We start from the raw sequence: 13866 nt of genomic DNA, 5'->3' as shown, positions 1-13866 counted from the left end.
CATATTTGTTAACAGTATCCAGAGTAACAATATGTAGACCTGTTTGAATAATAATAAAAGATGTGTGACATACCACTATAAAACTATCATACATTAGACCTCTGACATCTTTGAAAGTTAGTGGTAGTTTTATTTACAATATCATATCATTTACATGCGAGGTATCTTTGATACTGCGACTGCAGTTTGAAAGCCATAGAGCTTCAACAGCTTCACCATTTGCTTTTGGCGTGTGGGCCTGCGTGCGTGTCACATGTGTGTGCGTGCGTGTCATAGGCGCGTGTGTGTGCACACGTGCTGTTTCCTTTACTGACCGCTAGCTTTCATATTTCATATAAAACTCCGGTTCTTGTTATCATTATTTAACCGCAAACTCCATCCAATAAGGTCTTAATCACCTTAAATCATCCAAATACACACGAAGGACAAAGTTGTATCTTTGCACGCAGCGTCACCTAGAGGCTGCTGTCACTAAAATCACGCCGGAGCGCCGTGCTCTAATCTCGCGTTGTTACTCTCGCGTTGTTTCAGGAGGACTTCTCGTGTGTCCGCCATCCTTGTGGCTCTTTGCAGAAGGGCACGGAGAGGCTGGTGCAGAAAGAACTCGGCACTTCACCCTTCAAACATGCTGTCCAGGCTGGTCTTTGTCTCAGGTATGCATCACAGTAGCTTTAAAGACGATATTGAAACTCATTTAATCTGTGACGCGAGCCAACTGTCAAGTGGGAGAAGTAAAAGTTGAAAGTGAAGCTGAAGGGTAAAGTGAAGGCCGCACTTTGAATGAGACGTGCTAATGCTGGCTGGCTTAGATACGTCGCTACAAGCGAGGTATCGGCTCAGAAACCGGCTCGTCTACTGCATGTGGATTTGTATTTACGGTTATTGGAAATGTCTTTGAATGTTTCTTCATTTCTGTATGATCAAAACTCGATTTCTGTTTGGTTACAGCGAAGCTAACTGAAGCTACATGAGCTAACGTTAGTGCTGCACGCCTGCAAATGTCACCTTATTGACATCGGTCGGGTTTCTACTGTCTCTACTGTTTCTACTGTCTCTACTGTCTCTACTGTTTCTACTGTTTTCAGGTACAAGTTGACAAAACGTATGAGGTCTAATACAAGAGCCCGATTATAATTCAACAATATAACTGTCAATTAGGCCTCCAGTAATGAAGGTTATATTGTTCATTGAGTCAGACTGTTTGTAAGAAGTGTCTATCAATAAAAAAAAACAATGAGCAAATTAATATATTGATAAATACAAACATTACTTATAGCCTTGTACTGACACACTTGTCTTGCTTGTTGTTTGCAGCCAGTGCCCTGAAAGGCAGTGGCCCCCTCAGAGCTGGGTATGTATCTGAAGCATTGTTTTATTTGTATCTTTGATACCAACATGAAAATGCATTTCAGCAACGAAGAATATAAATCCTTTGAGGCCTGTTCTTCTCAAAGTTATTAATGCCATCTCCCACAGGCTAGTCCATGGGTCTCACTCCCTGCACACATCGTCCCAGAGTCTGGCCCCAGTGCCCCCTCTGCCAGAGAAAGGAGGCAAAGTCCGCCATGGAATCATCCCAGAGGAGATTTTCCAGCTTCTATACCCCAAAACTGGAGTCACAGGTCTGTAATTGTTAATCCAGAGTAAGGACTTTCAAGTTACTTCATATTTTCTACCAAAAAGAAAGTCTTCTAAATATAATCCAATGTCTTCAATGAGTGCAACGTTTTCACTCTGTGTTTTAGGACCACATTCACAATTAGAAATTGTTCAAAAATGAGCTGTAGCTTGATCAATCTCTTTCTAAAAGAGATTCCCCAGATAATCAAAACTGAGTTTGTTTTTTCTGTTCTCGCAATAGGAACCTACATGCTCGGTACTGGCCTCCTCTTCTACATGCTTTCCAAGGAAATCTACGTTGTCAACCATGAGACCATCGCTGCCGCCTCCATAGGTGCTATCATCATATATGGTGTCAAGAAGTTTGGTCCAGATGTTGCAGCTTTTGCTGACAAACTGAACGAGGTAGGTTGGAAACCTGATCTGTGTTTTTAAAAAAAAAAATTTATAGCTAATAATAGGATACTTGAAACAATTTAACAGATTGGAGTGTGGATGCATATTTTGGTTTTCTAGACTACTGTTCATACTTAATAATTTTTTAATAACTGTCTGGCTTTCAGATCAAAGATTGTAGCGTCTCTCTTTTTAACCTTTCCAATATCCCTTATCCTTCTGCCATGTTTTTTTTTCCCCAGGACAAAGTGGTCAAGGCTCAGGAGGTGAAGGACCTCGCCATAACCAGCCTGGCTCAAGCTATTGAGGATGAGAAGAAGGAACAGTGGAGAGCAGAGGGAAGATCAATGCTCTTCGACGCCAAGAGGGTAAGTAGCTCGGAACTTTTCAATTTTTATTTCCTAATAGCTTCACTAATGATAATATACTTTTTACACTTCAAAGCACGTTGACAGTTGCTACTTTCAGCTGAAAGGGCAGTAAGTAATCTTTGACATTGTTCAACCTCTGCTGGCAAGAAGTTGAAATTGCAAAAGAAAAATAGGTGAGAGACTGAAGAAATCTGCTTGGACAGTACTGGGATGAGGAACTGTGACTAGGAGTAAAACAAACCCATATGTTGGAAAAATTTGAGGATATGAATATTAATAAAAGCATGTCGGAATTAACATCGATCTTTACAGTGTAGCAGTGTATTTGTTAAAAATACAAAAAGCAATCAAATTCCAAGTCTGCTACTGTTGTGTAGAAAAAAAACGCAGCACTTTTACGTTTGCTTTGGAAAGCAATAACCTTCGTGAGTACGTTTCCAAGTTATGTCGCTTGATCCACATGAGCACCTAAGTTACACGTGTTTTCTATGCAGCTGGTCGGAGCACATTTCCAATTTTAGGGAGCAAAAAGAAGTGGCAAGGCAAAACCAATGAGTACAGGGAGCGGGACGCAACAATTGTGCTGTTGAGGGTGAGAAACTTGAGTGTTGTCAACATGCTGCGAGTCGGCAAATGTCATGTTGGGGAACCCAAGTGCCATCTTGCCACGGTTTAGGTCGTGTGTACTGAATGTTTTCCGTCAAACACCTCAGGGTATCAGTTGAACTCTGTATTTGACAGTCTGACCCGGAGGAGCAAATTCACGGTGCGCAACCCTGCAAATAACGAAACAAAACCCCACCCTGGTCGCTCCTGACCTGACGCACTTTCTTTGGTCTTGGATAGTGGCGTTTTGCCCGTTTTGAAACATGAATGTCATTCAAAACACCTCACCCGGCTCATTGCTCCATTGCCACAGATTTTCTGAAGCATTTCAATGGTCTCTCTTGCTGATTTTCCCGAGTTCAGCACTATGTTTGATCTGTGCTCTCTGCTCATGTTCATGGAGAAATTGCCAATATGCTCAGACCAGTGGTCGCAAAAACATGTGTAACTCAGGAACTCATGATGATCAAGTGACATAACTTGGAATACGCGGATCAGGGGCGCACCTTCCCCTCCGCGCTCGCCACGGTGCTGCATCCTGTTCGCGTGCCACAGGAGCAGTCGCTGAACTTTTTGATTGCCCTTTGTAATTCATATATTTGCAGTGACAAATGAACTTTTGCTATCTTTAGAAATCAGCAGTCTGTTTAAAGATATACAGCACTGTGCAAAAGTTCCAGGCACCAAAAGAGAAGTGAAAAAAAAAAAAAAAAAAGTCCTGCCTTTGTCTTTAAAACAGTTCCAGTTTTCTTCAGTACATTTGTGCATAGAGTTTAAGGTACTCTGCAAGTAGGTTTTTGAAACAGAATGTAATGTAGTTCTTCTCCGGATTTAGACTTTTCGTCTCAGTGTCTTCTCTCTCTTCATGTGATCCCAGACTGACTCCATGATGTTGAGATGAGGGCTCTGTTGTGGTCATACTATCTGGTGAAGGGCTACTTGTTCTTGTCGCTGAAGACGGCTCTTTATGCCCAGGCATTATGGTTGGATTTCTTGTCATGCTGAAGATTGTATTTGTGGACCAATCAGATGCCTCCCTCACCTCTGAAGCACCTAATAGTTTTGCAGAGTACTGTATGTCCAAATTCTGGCTGCACATGTCAGATTTGTGTCACCTCTTGACTGAAGTCAAATTTACTTCTAAAGTATGGGCTGAGGAGAAAACTGCATCAATATATTTTTCTTGCTGGTCACTTAAATCTACTTTCAAACTGTTTTGACTTAAATTTCAACACAATATTAAGAGCATGTAAAAAATGCATTTGGACTAGAAAATGCAATTTTTTTTATTTTTTTTGCCGTTACAAAGACTTACATGGACTCTTCTTTCCCTCTCAGAATAATGTGGCAATGCTGTTGGAGACCAACTACAGAGAGAGGCTACATATGGTGACCAATGATGTGAAGAGGCGCTTGGATTATCAGATCGCCCTGCAGGACCTCCACCACCGGATGGAGCAGGAGCACATGGTCAACTGGGTGGAGAAGAGCGTCATCAGCAGCATCACTCCTCAGCAGGTCAGTCTTTTTCTTGTCAGAAGCCTCCAGCTAAACAATGACTCTCACCTTGGGAGATTGCTCATGTAAACATATTGCTTTATTGTGGTGAGTTTGTTTTTTGTAAAAAGTTGTTATGTACTACTTAGGTTAGTGGCTTGTTTTTACGAATAACCAGTTTTTTGTGTTGTTTACTTGGTATACTGGCTCGGATACAAGATATTTTAACTCCAGTTCTGTCTTTTTTGTTGTTATTTTTCAGGAGAAAGAGAGCATCGCCAAGTGCATCACAGACCTGAAGGTGCTGGCCAAGGCCACTCAGGCCAAAGCTACAGTCTAAACTGTCCTGGCTCTAGAGGAGGCTGCTCTAACCCCTAACTCATTGTCCCGAGACGAGACGTTACTTTTCTTTACAGAATAAAATATTTCCTCTTTAACAATTGTCTCTGTCAATAATATGGGTGTGTACAGTATTTACACGTCAACAGATGGTAAAATAAATGGTTCTCTTATTCAACTTCAACTGTTTTGTTTGAATTTTTCCAGTTCAAGCACTGTTCTTTTTCCTTTCTCAATGTTTTAGTTACCTTTGCTATATAGTCTCCCTGACGTCACCATTTTATGACATGATAGAATATACTTACAAGCTGCATAATTGCACAAGTAGACTTATTTCTGGTGCACTTAAGACCTTTGATCACTCTGGAGGAGGTACTGTGAAGCATGCATAAACCTTTGGACTCATAATGAGCCACAGATCTACTGCCTTCGACCCTACCTTGAGTACTTATCCACAAATGACAAATCAGGCCAACCCTCCTGAGCCGTCGCTCCTATCAGGTCCTTGCACTTTGATCCTGGTGCTTTCAGGTGGAAGTCAAGAAAATTTCGGTAAAGCTGTGTGAGGAGCAGGTGCTTTCTGCTGTGAGACGTTTTGGTGGCAAATCCTTTTGAAAGAGGAACCGTAACACTGGAGCAGAGCTGACACTGACGGGTAATAACTGGCTATAGAAACTAAATGTCATTTGATTAGAGTTTATAACTGAAGGAGGTTAAATAAATCTTCACTGGGAGCAGCATTGCATCCTGTTCTGAAATGGAAATGTGTTTACTATTGCAGAAAGTGGGTTGTTACCCGGAAATCTCAATTTACAGCCGACGTTCAGACCCGGCGGTATGTGACGGTTTTAAGTTAATTTCTGAATCTAAAACAAACTAAAGTGATGATGTGTGTACTACATCATGTTGCTGATTTGGGGCAGGTGTCTGTAAGAACTCTTAACCTTTGGTCAAAATATAATTTATACTGATCCACTGTAGATGCTGGTTTGTGTACTCATGAGCTTCTTCAAGCTAGTTTAATAATTCTTGAAATTATTTGCTCGCTTAAACCTAAATTTATAACTTTTTCTTGTAATTGATTAACAGGATTTCCCTCTTTGTGCTTTATTATCGTTTCTGTTTGCACTTTAATTCAGTTTTAAAGCAACACACTCAGACTTTTGCTGACTATCACACAGTAGTGACATGAGATCACTAAACGATAAAATGTAGTTACACAAGTAGAAAACAGACCTCAGCAATGTCACTTATACAGAAAAATATTACAAAGTTTAGTCATTCCTAAAATGCTGGTGATACCAGATTAATAAAGACTAGCAGTTAGACCCGAGTCTGCTCAATTTAGATACCGTGTCTCTTATTGCTTATAAATTGAACTTTTATTTTTGAGGTGTTAGACAAGGTGTTATTTTTTGCCATAAACTGTCAGAATCTGTATGTATCCAAACTTGTTGAACACATCCTCTGTACGTTTTGTGAGGAGTGAGTCCATACGGCCATCTTTCCTGGTTGAGTCTGAAACTAGTGCAATGTGTCACTATGCGTACTGTGTAACTTTACCAACATGAGAGATGTGTTTTCTTACAGGTTGGAGCGGCTTCCAGGTGATTCATGCCAATCTGAAGTTTAAAAACTTAGGCGATCATGTTTGGAAACACCAGCCATTTCTCTTATTCCCCGAGGTCAGTAAATGTTCAATTTTACTTTTATGTGCAACAGTCATTTATGAATTTCCATCTGAGGTCTAATTACAGCACTCTACATACCTGTTCACACCCTTTCCTCATAAAACACTACTGTGCTGTGGTAACTGCAGCTGATTTGAGTTGAGGCTTATCTCCACATCGCTGTGCTGGTGACCAACATGCTTTTATTGACATGTAAGGGGCCCAAGCTGTTGACAGTTGGCTCATGTACCCGACTCCACCTGCTTTAATAACTTACCTTTTATTATTCCTCAGGGGTTTCTCACCAGAAGACCTCCCTCAACAGAGACAGGCCTTTCAACAGAATGACCTCAAAGATTCTTCACTGCGGAAAAGCATGTCCAGACCCAGTGGAAGATCCATATATAGTATGTTCAGACATTAAAACAGCTCCTACCTGCTTCTATGCTCACTTATGTGGTAGTAAAATGATTTCATAAATGTCCTTTACATCAGTGCAGAGAAGGGAGTACTCGGAGGGGCTGAACAGACAACCTGACAACTTTAACTTCAGAGTGGAGGTAAAGTTTTGTGACATCAACATCATGGAGACGCATGTTACAAACAACATCCTTCAGCTCTCTTCACCCTCCACAACGTCTCCACAGCATCTGTTCACCGGGGAGCTGGATGGCCAGGATATGAAGACGGTGAACGACTGCGTGGTCAAGCTCAAGAGCCTGGATGCCAAAGGTCGTCTGTGGCCTCAAGAGATGATCATGGAGGTTCAGGGAGTTCATCTTCTGCTCAGTGACATTGAAACCAAGGTAGGCAAAATTACACAAACAGAACCATTTGAAGGGTGATTTGACATAACTGTATATCATAGAAATTTGTACACAAGAGATAAACATTAAGAGTCTGACATAACAAAATATTAAAGAGACATTTTTAGATGCTTGGACAATACTTTCAATATTGACTATTAACTGTCTATTCACGTCCATTAACCTGTGGTCCCGTCACTCTGGTTCTTCAGGCCGAGCTGGAGTCTATCCCTTTGAGTTGCATTGTACAAACCAAAGCTGTGCTGGACAGCTGCGTCTACAACTCTGTGCTGACACTCACTGTGCAGGAGCGCAGCAGACGGGTCCCGCAGGTCTTTATGTTCCAGTGTGAGGAGACCAGGGTGAGTCCCACTTCTCAAGAAGCAGCAGTGATCTGCTAACTCTGACCTCAAGAGAAGGGAGAGGTGTTTGTAGAAGGTATCTGTACTTCATAACAACATGGATGTGGTGTCACTGAGTTTGATTAAAATGAGGTCTGTTTTACAGGCACAGCTCATTAAGAGTGATCTGGACAAGGCAATCCGAACAGGAGGCGATTCGGACCCACGCAGAGAGCTGTCTGACATCAGGTGCAGTGTTAAGATACATGAATAAACAGAAATGTAATCAGACTTAAGAGAAAACAGGAGAAGAACAAATGTAGAAAAACAACTCATTAACTGCTGTTTGTTGATGTTTTCAGGATTAATCTTGAGAATATCATCGGTCAACATACTTCAGGAAATTTCCAGCAGGTCAGGCCCCATCCTGTGCAGCAAGGGAGGGGCCAGCCACTGCTGCCACCAGCACCGAACCCGCTGGCTACACAGTGGAGCAACAGAGAGCCAGGTACGTTGTAAACATGGAAAATAAACTTTCATCACTGACACGAGTTAACTGCTTATCTACAACTGACTTGTACATTTTTTATTTCTTCAACAAGTTTATGGATGTGTTCTCTGCAAACAAGCAATATACAAATCTGTTTTATACTGCGTCAACATGCGCTTGAGTTTTTGTCCAAAAAACTTTTTTTTTTTAAATTTCCAATTAGATTATATGCCTCTTCCACGACTCCATGCTTCACAAGAGGAAACAATGCGCCATCCTGACTTTCATGAATCACAGCGCGGCCCCGAGAAAACAGAATCGGACAGGAACACGGTTAGCGCTGCAATAATAACCGTTTACACAAGCTGTAGGTAAGGGATTATATCAGTCACTAATAAAGGGAAATATCCTCTTATTTTGTTTCTTTTAGGACATTTTAAACCATGTCATAAATGATTTGGAGATCTTCATGAACAAAGTGATGGCTGTAGTAAACATATCCTCACAGAAAGAGGACAAGAAGAAGAAGAAAAATGCATATATGAAGATGAAATCAAAGAAAAATGGTAAATACCAACCTCCTCTTGGTATAAACTGTAAACTCTTTAGCAGAGATGTTTGTTGTCTGGAGTTTTTAATGTGATTGTATCTCTTCTGTAACACCAGCTCTCAAAATACCGCCCTGGCAGGAATATCTCTCCTTTCTTCAGAAAATCAAATATGGGCTCAATCTGCTGGTAAGTACATGTTCAGATAAATATCACCACAGATTACATACATTGGGAGGCTGTGGCTCAGATGATAGAGCGGGTTGCCCACTAATGGGAAGGTTGGTGGTTTGAACCCCGGCTCCTACATGCCTTGAGCAAGACACTGAACCCCAAGTTGCTCCTGATGGCATACCGTGAATGTGTGTGAATGTACTCCTGATGGTGAGCACCTTGCATGGCAGCGCAGTCTCACTAGTGTGTGAAGGGGTGAATAAAGTGCTTTACAATGCTCAAATGTGTTAACTGGAGTGTGTGCTTGCAGCAGGTGGGACTGAATTTTTTTTTTCCTTCCTAACATTACAGGGCCAGCTGGATGGTATCCTCACCCAGCCCAGTGCCCCTGACTTTGTCCACATCTTCTTCACTGTCTTAGGCACGGTAAGATCTTCTTAGTCTACATTAGTGGTGACCATTTCACAAATATAGTGCAGTAATACACAATGTTAATGTCACTGTTAAAGAACGGTGAGTAAACAAAAAAGTGCAAATAGTGCTAAAATCCTAGTGGAAAAAATTAACGGACTTATTTTGAATCATGAGCATAATGTGCTTTTCAAACACGGTAAAACTTGTAATCCTCACCAAATTTTAAGAATTTAAACTGAACAGTATGAAATATGACATTAATAGTCAGACTTACCTAATCCTAAACCTGTTTACAAATACTAAAGTGCTCGAATCAGACCTTACTACTGATGTGACGAAGTTAGTTTTGGTCGTTACTGTCATGACAACGCTTTCAACAGCCCTTTTGTATAGTCTATGGCAACAGCAAGTGGCTATACAGCTCATGTCCTGCGTCATGGGAAATGTATGTCTTTCAAAATAAAAGCGCAGAAGTTCTGTAGGTTTGAAAAAATATTTTAAATTTGTTTTCTTCATGCACACATACACTCAAAAAGGCCAAGTGGGTTGCGACACCGCTGTTCTTGTTTCAAGGTTCCAGTTATTTGTCTGCTTTAGTTCTGGTGTTCATATCGATGCTCTCTTTTTTGTGACAGCAAATACTTTTTTTGTTTTTAATTTTTCCACAGATAATTCCTCATTATTCTGCAGAGCTGCCTCCCAAAGTTCTCTCTCCCCTGCTGACAGAGACAGCTGTGAGGCTGCTCAGTCAGGTCCTCAGCCTGGAGGAGGACGGCCTGTGGAACTCTTTAGGAGACAGTTGGAACATCCCGAGGTGAGGCCTTTTTTTAAAGCGTATGCAAGCCTCTGATAGTAAGTGCACCGACCTGCCTTGGCATGCCTTAACTTGGGACATAGTGCGTCTGTTTGCTGATATGTAAATACAGGCCAGAGATAATGCTGCATTCATGTAATCTGGAGAAAAAAATGGTAGACAGGGACATTTTAATTTGAAACTAACAATAATTTCAGTTTTAAGATGATAAAATTATTTTTGAGATTCAAAGTTTGGCAATGTACAACAAGGAGATTCTGTTAAGAATATATTAATCTTTTACTAATGGCTCATTAATCAGTTATTAGACATGAGAGGAACAGCTTTAGGGTTATCAAATTGGTAAAATAAATTATTTATAGCTGCATTTTAGGTGCAAAAAACAAAAACCTGGCAACCCAATGTTTTTTTATTTTCTTGTTAAGAGCTTTTAAATGATCTATACAACATTGATTTATTTATTAACCATTGATAAACCATTAAATAAATAGTTAAAAATTTTGGAGAATACAATTGATTGGGGAAAAAGAAAAAAAGCTTGATACAACTAATGTCTGTCTTTTAAATATGAAACTGCTAACCTACCTCAGATAAAAGATTAAAAAAAAAAAAAAAAAAAAAAAAAAAAATCTGCCTGTAAACAAGAAGTTACTGCCAGACAACAAGCGGAGACTCACTCATTGTCAAACCAGAACTTTTCATTTTTACACTTTGGTTAATTAGTAAACCTTAGAGGTACTGGTTTTCCAACCTTTGCACTGGTGCAGGCTACTTCATCTTTATCTGAAGCTAAGCAAACCAGCTACTGGCTGTCTCTCAGCAAGAAAAAAACTCCACCAGTTATTACCCAAAATGTCAATTTATTTCTGTAATTTGTCACTCATTAGAAAGTGTTACCAAAGCATTTTGTAACCACACTCCTAAAATTGCTCCTGCTTTGTACTGTTTGTGGATTACATTTACATTTCCTCCATTTCATCCAGTTTCTTTTTGTTTTTTACTTGGCTGACAGTTTTCTGTTCCCCTGTCCCCCCTCAGGTCTCGATGGCCGGATGATGATGTTCCACCTTACATCCCTGACTTCTACGACGGCTGGCAGCCACCTGCACCACCTCGTGTATCTTCGCCGCCCCCCTATCAGAACGGTGCACTGAGCCGGAGCAACAGCCAGCGCTTCCCGCCCGGCCAACCCAGTGTAAGTCAGAGCTGCTCAACCACAGCGATGCGACGACACCTTGACCTGAGGAAGTGCAGCCATACTGATATGTTGCTTAGTTAACTTTCCCATATGGTAGATTACAGTGATACCAATTAAGACAGACGTTGAAACTATAATATCACCATTTCAAAAGATGGACAAGCTTTTAAGTGGCTATATTCAATACTCCCCTGTGGAAATCAACTACTTTTAATATTTTTTTTCAAAACCACAAGAGAGGAAAAATATCTCCAGTGAGGCCATTGTCAAAAGGTTTATAATAATTTTAATAATGGTGTATTTTTACAGCTTGTGGCCAGCGGTCCATGGAGTTCAGCACCACCAACACCACCACAGTAAGCATCAATACACAGCAGTAAATATGGCTTCATGAGCACATTTGATGCAAACATCCCTTCAGTGCTCACTGTGTTTTATTCTGGTTATCAGCATTGTTGTCACAAAGTGTCTCCGTCTGCTGCTGTTTCAGCTCCAGCGAGCCTGCCCAGTACATGCGGGTCATTTACGACTTCTTGGCCAGGAACAACCGGGAGCTGAGTATCATGAAGGGCGAGGTGGTTCAGGTGAGATGACAAACATCTTAGAATCACTAGATCACTCAGGAATACAAAAAATATCCTTGTGTTCGGCGACACCGGGCAAAGATTGCTTGAATAGAAATCGAATTTACGGCGAGCACTAGAAGATTCTTCATATCAACTATGTCTGGAGCAGTTTACTGTCTGCCGTACAAACCACTTTGTTACATCAGGAAAATGAAATTAATTAGAATAACTGTTCTCAAATTTACTGCCCACGCAGTTGGATTTAAACATCCACCTACACTCACAGAATCTGTTTTATATGTTACAAAAAAATTCTCCAACAGTCCACATGATGTTTGTTTACAATGTCAGTGTGAATATAATGAGCAAATTATAAAATTGCAAAAGAAAATGTTTCAGCTCCATAAGAAATAAAACTAAAGTACAGATGTGGTCACATCCACTGGAAGCAGCTGAAAATGTTTCCAGTGTATAACTATATTGGCTGAATGTGTAAATCAAACATATATTATTTTCCTGCCAATATTAAAATGTCCTACCTTCTCGTCTATAATGCACCCTGAGACTTCAGTTAATTGTAATTTAGGGAATTGTAATTCAGTGAAAAGCAGAAACATTAAAACACAAAGCTGGCTTCTGAAATGCTTCCAGCAGAAACCAGAATTGTAGCAGAGGGCAGCCAACGTCCAGGCTTTATGTTTTAATTCTTCCAACTACATTCACGTATGAGCGGCTTTTTCCAGTTAAGTTTGTATATTCACCATGGTCTCAATCACAGCTGACATCACTGTCAGTATTAACAAAATGTTCTGGTCTTTTACAGGTGATTCAGAAATCTAAGCAATGGTGGCTTGTTCGCAACACACATGATCAAGAAGGCAACGTTCCTCAGAATGTTTTGGAGCCGATGAGGAGCGGCGGACCGATGGAAGATCGACCGGTGAGATGAGTGATGTGTAGCACTGGTGAGTAACCCTCCTAACAGATCTCGTGCGATAATTTGTTCCCCTCACTCCTCCTCACAGCGGGACACTCGTGGCCCGGTGACCCTGGACATGGCCTCCCCACCCGCAGAGGTGAAAGCCTGGTTTGAGTACAAAGGTTTCTCCAAAATGTGAGTGACATTTTAACAGAGGAGTTGGGCACTTCATGATGTTTGCACTATAAACAAGAATTGTATACAATTGTATAACAGCACGGTCAGAACCCTCGGCGTGCTGAGTGGACAACTTCTTCTGGGAATGAGTAAAGACGAGATAAGGACTGTGTGTCCAGAAGAAGGAGGCAAGGTCTTCTTCCAGCTTCAGGCCGTTAAATCAGCAATTGCAGTAAGTAACAGGTCATATGACTGACACACAACACACACACACACACACACACACACACACACACACACACACACACACACACTCTAATGCTTTATCTTGTTCCCTGCAGCTGGCCAGTGAACCGTACGACAGCCTCTACTAAACCACTGCTCCCGTCCTTAAGATTCTCCCCCCCTGAATTTTCATCCACAGATCAACATCTGGATTCAATGGTGTCAGAATTAACCCTTTAATGGCAGAAATTATTTCTCTGCTTTCCGCTTGAATTGAACATCACGTGCTGTTAGCCTGTTATTTAAGGGAAAGCACTTTGAGTGAGTGAAACTTCTATATGTTGTACAATTTATCATCAGCAAAACTTTTTAGTTACTCAAAGTTAATTTATACTGTAATTTTCTACTTAAACTGTACTTCTAGTTAAGTAAATTGTATGCTTCTAAATTGATCAAATACCAAACTATAAATGTGTAGAAATTCATGATCTATCCAACACCTCTTTCCTCTTATTAACCATGTTGGATGTCATTGTGAGATACGTATAAAATATAAAGGAGTACTTCTCTTCTGCTGCATTAACTTATGTCTATATTTCTATATTTAATTAATGTTTCTGAAATGTGATTTACTGTACAGAATGTGAAATTAAACTTTTATTACAGAATCCATGAAACAAAGTTAGTTCAAGATT

At 40.6% G+C, this 13866-nt stretch overlaps 2 protein-coding genes across 2 annotated transcripts; both read left to right on the top strand.

The window, feature by feature from the left end:
* The first annotated feature begins 541 nt into the window (after positions 1-541).
* On the top strand, positions 542-5007 carry atp5pb (ATP synthase peripheral stalk-membrane subunit b). The gene is made up of 7 exons (XM_069688965.1): positions 542-653; positions 1315-1351; positions 1477-1622; positions 1862-2025; positions 2259-2384; positions 4332-4511; positions 4753-5007. Exons 1-7 carry the CDS (start codon positions 626-628, stop codon positions 4828-4830), a joined length of 759 nt encoding a protein of 252 aa, XP_069545066.1. The 5' UTR covers positions 542-625; the 3' UTR covers positions 4831-5007.
* A 1469-nt stretch (positions 5008-6476) lies between these two features.
* eps8l3b (EPS8 signaling adaptor L3b) lies at positions 6477-13805 on the top strand. The gene is made up of 19 exons (XM_069689175.1): positions 6477-6514; positions 6794-6906; positions 6995-7059; positions 7147-7305; positions 7518-7667; positions 7813-7895; positions 8009-8154; positions 8360-8469; positions 8567-8723; positions 8803-8873; positions 9210-9284; positions 9941-10086; positions 11125-11285; positions 11594-11660; positions 11775-11868; positions 12674-12790; positions 12876-12964; positions 13046-13178; positions 13288-13805. Exons 1-19 carry the CDS (start codon positions 6477-6479, stop codon positions 13318-13320), a joined length of 2007 nt encoding a protein of 668 aa, XP_069545276.1. The 3' UTR covers positions 13321-13805.
* Positions 13806-13866: the final 61 nt, after the last annotated feature.

Source organism: Brachyistius frenatus, unplaced genomic scaffold, assembly GCF_029030835.1.
Source record: "Brachyistius frenatus isolate BFR_SWC_R1_liver_20210118 unplaced genomic scaffold, ASM2903083v1 Contig_6, whole genome shotgun sequence".
NCBI classification, from domain to species: domain Eukaryota; kingdom Metazoa; phylum Chordata; class Actinopteri; family Embiotocidae; genus Brachyistius; species Brachyistius frenatus.
This window is presented reverse-complemented; position numbering and strand designations above follow the sequence as displayed.

Bases quoted from the DNA above. Each gene is read 5' to 3' on its own strand.
- eps8l3b (XM_069689175.1), top strand. From the start codon at position 6,477: ATGTTTGGAAACACCAGCCATTTCTCTTATTCCCCGAG. The intron at 8,874-9,209 runs GTAAGTACATGT...CTAACATTACAG, and splicing joins AATATGGGCTCAATCTGCTG to GGCCAGCTGGATGGTATCCT. The intron at 11,661-11,774 runs GTAAATATGGCT...CTGCTGTTTCAG, and splicing joins GTAAGCATCAATACACAGCA to CTCCAGCGAGCCTGCCCAGT.
- atp5pb (XM_069688965.1), top strand. From the start codon at position 626: ATGCTGTCCAGGCTGGTCTTTGTCTCAG. The intron at 654-1,314 runs GTATGCATCACA...TGTTGTTTGCAG, and splicing joins CAGGCTGGTCTTTGTCTCAG to CCAGTGCCCTGAAAGGCAGT. The intron at 2,385-4,331 runs GTAAGTAGCTCG...TTTCCCTCTCAG, and splicing joins TGCTCTTCGACGCCAAGAGG to AATAATGTGGCAATGCTGTT.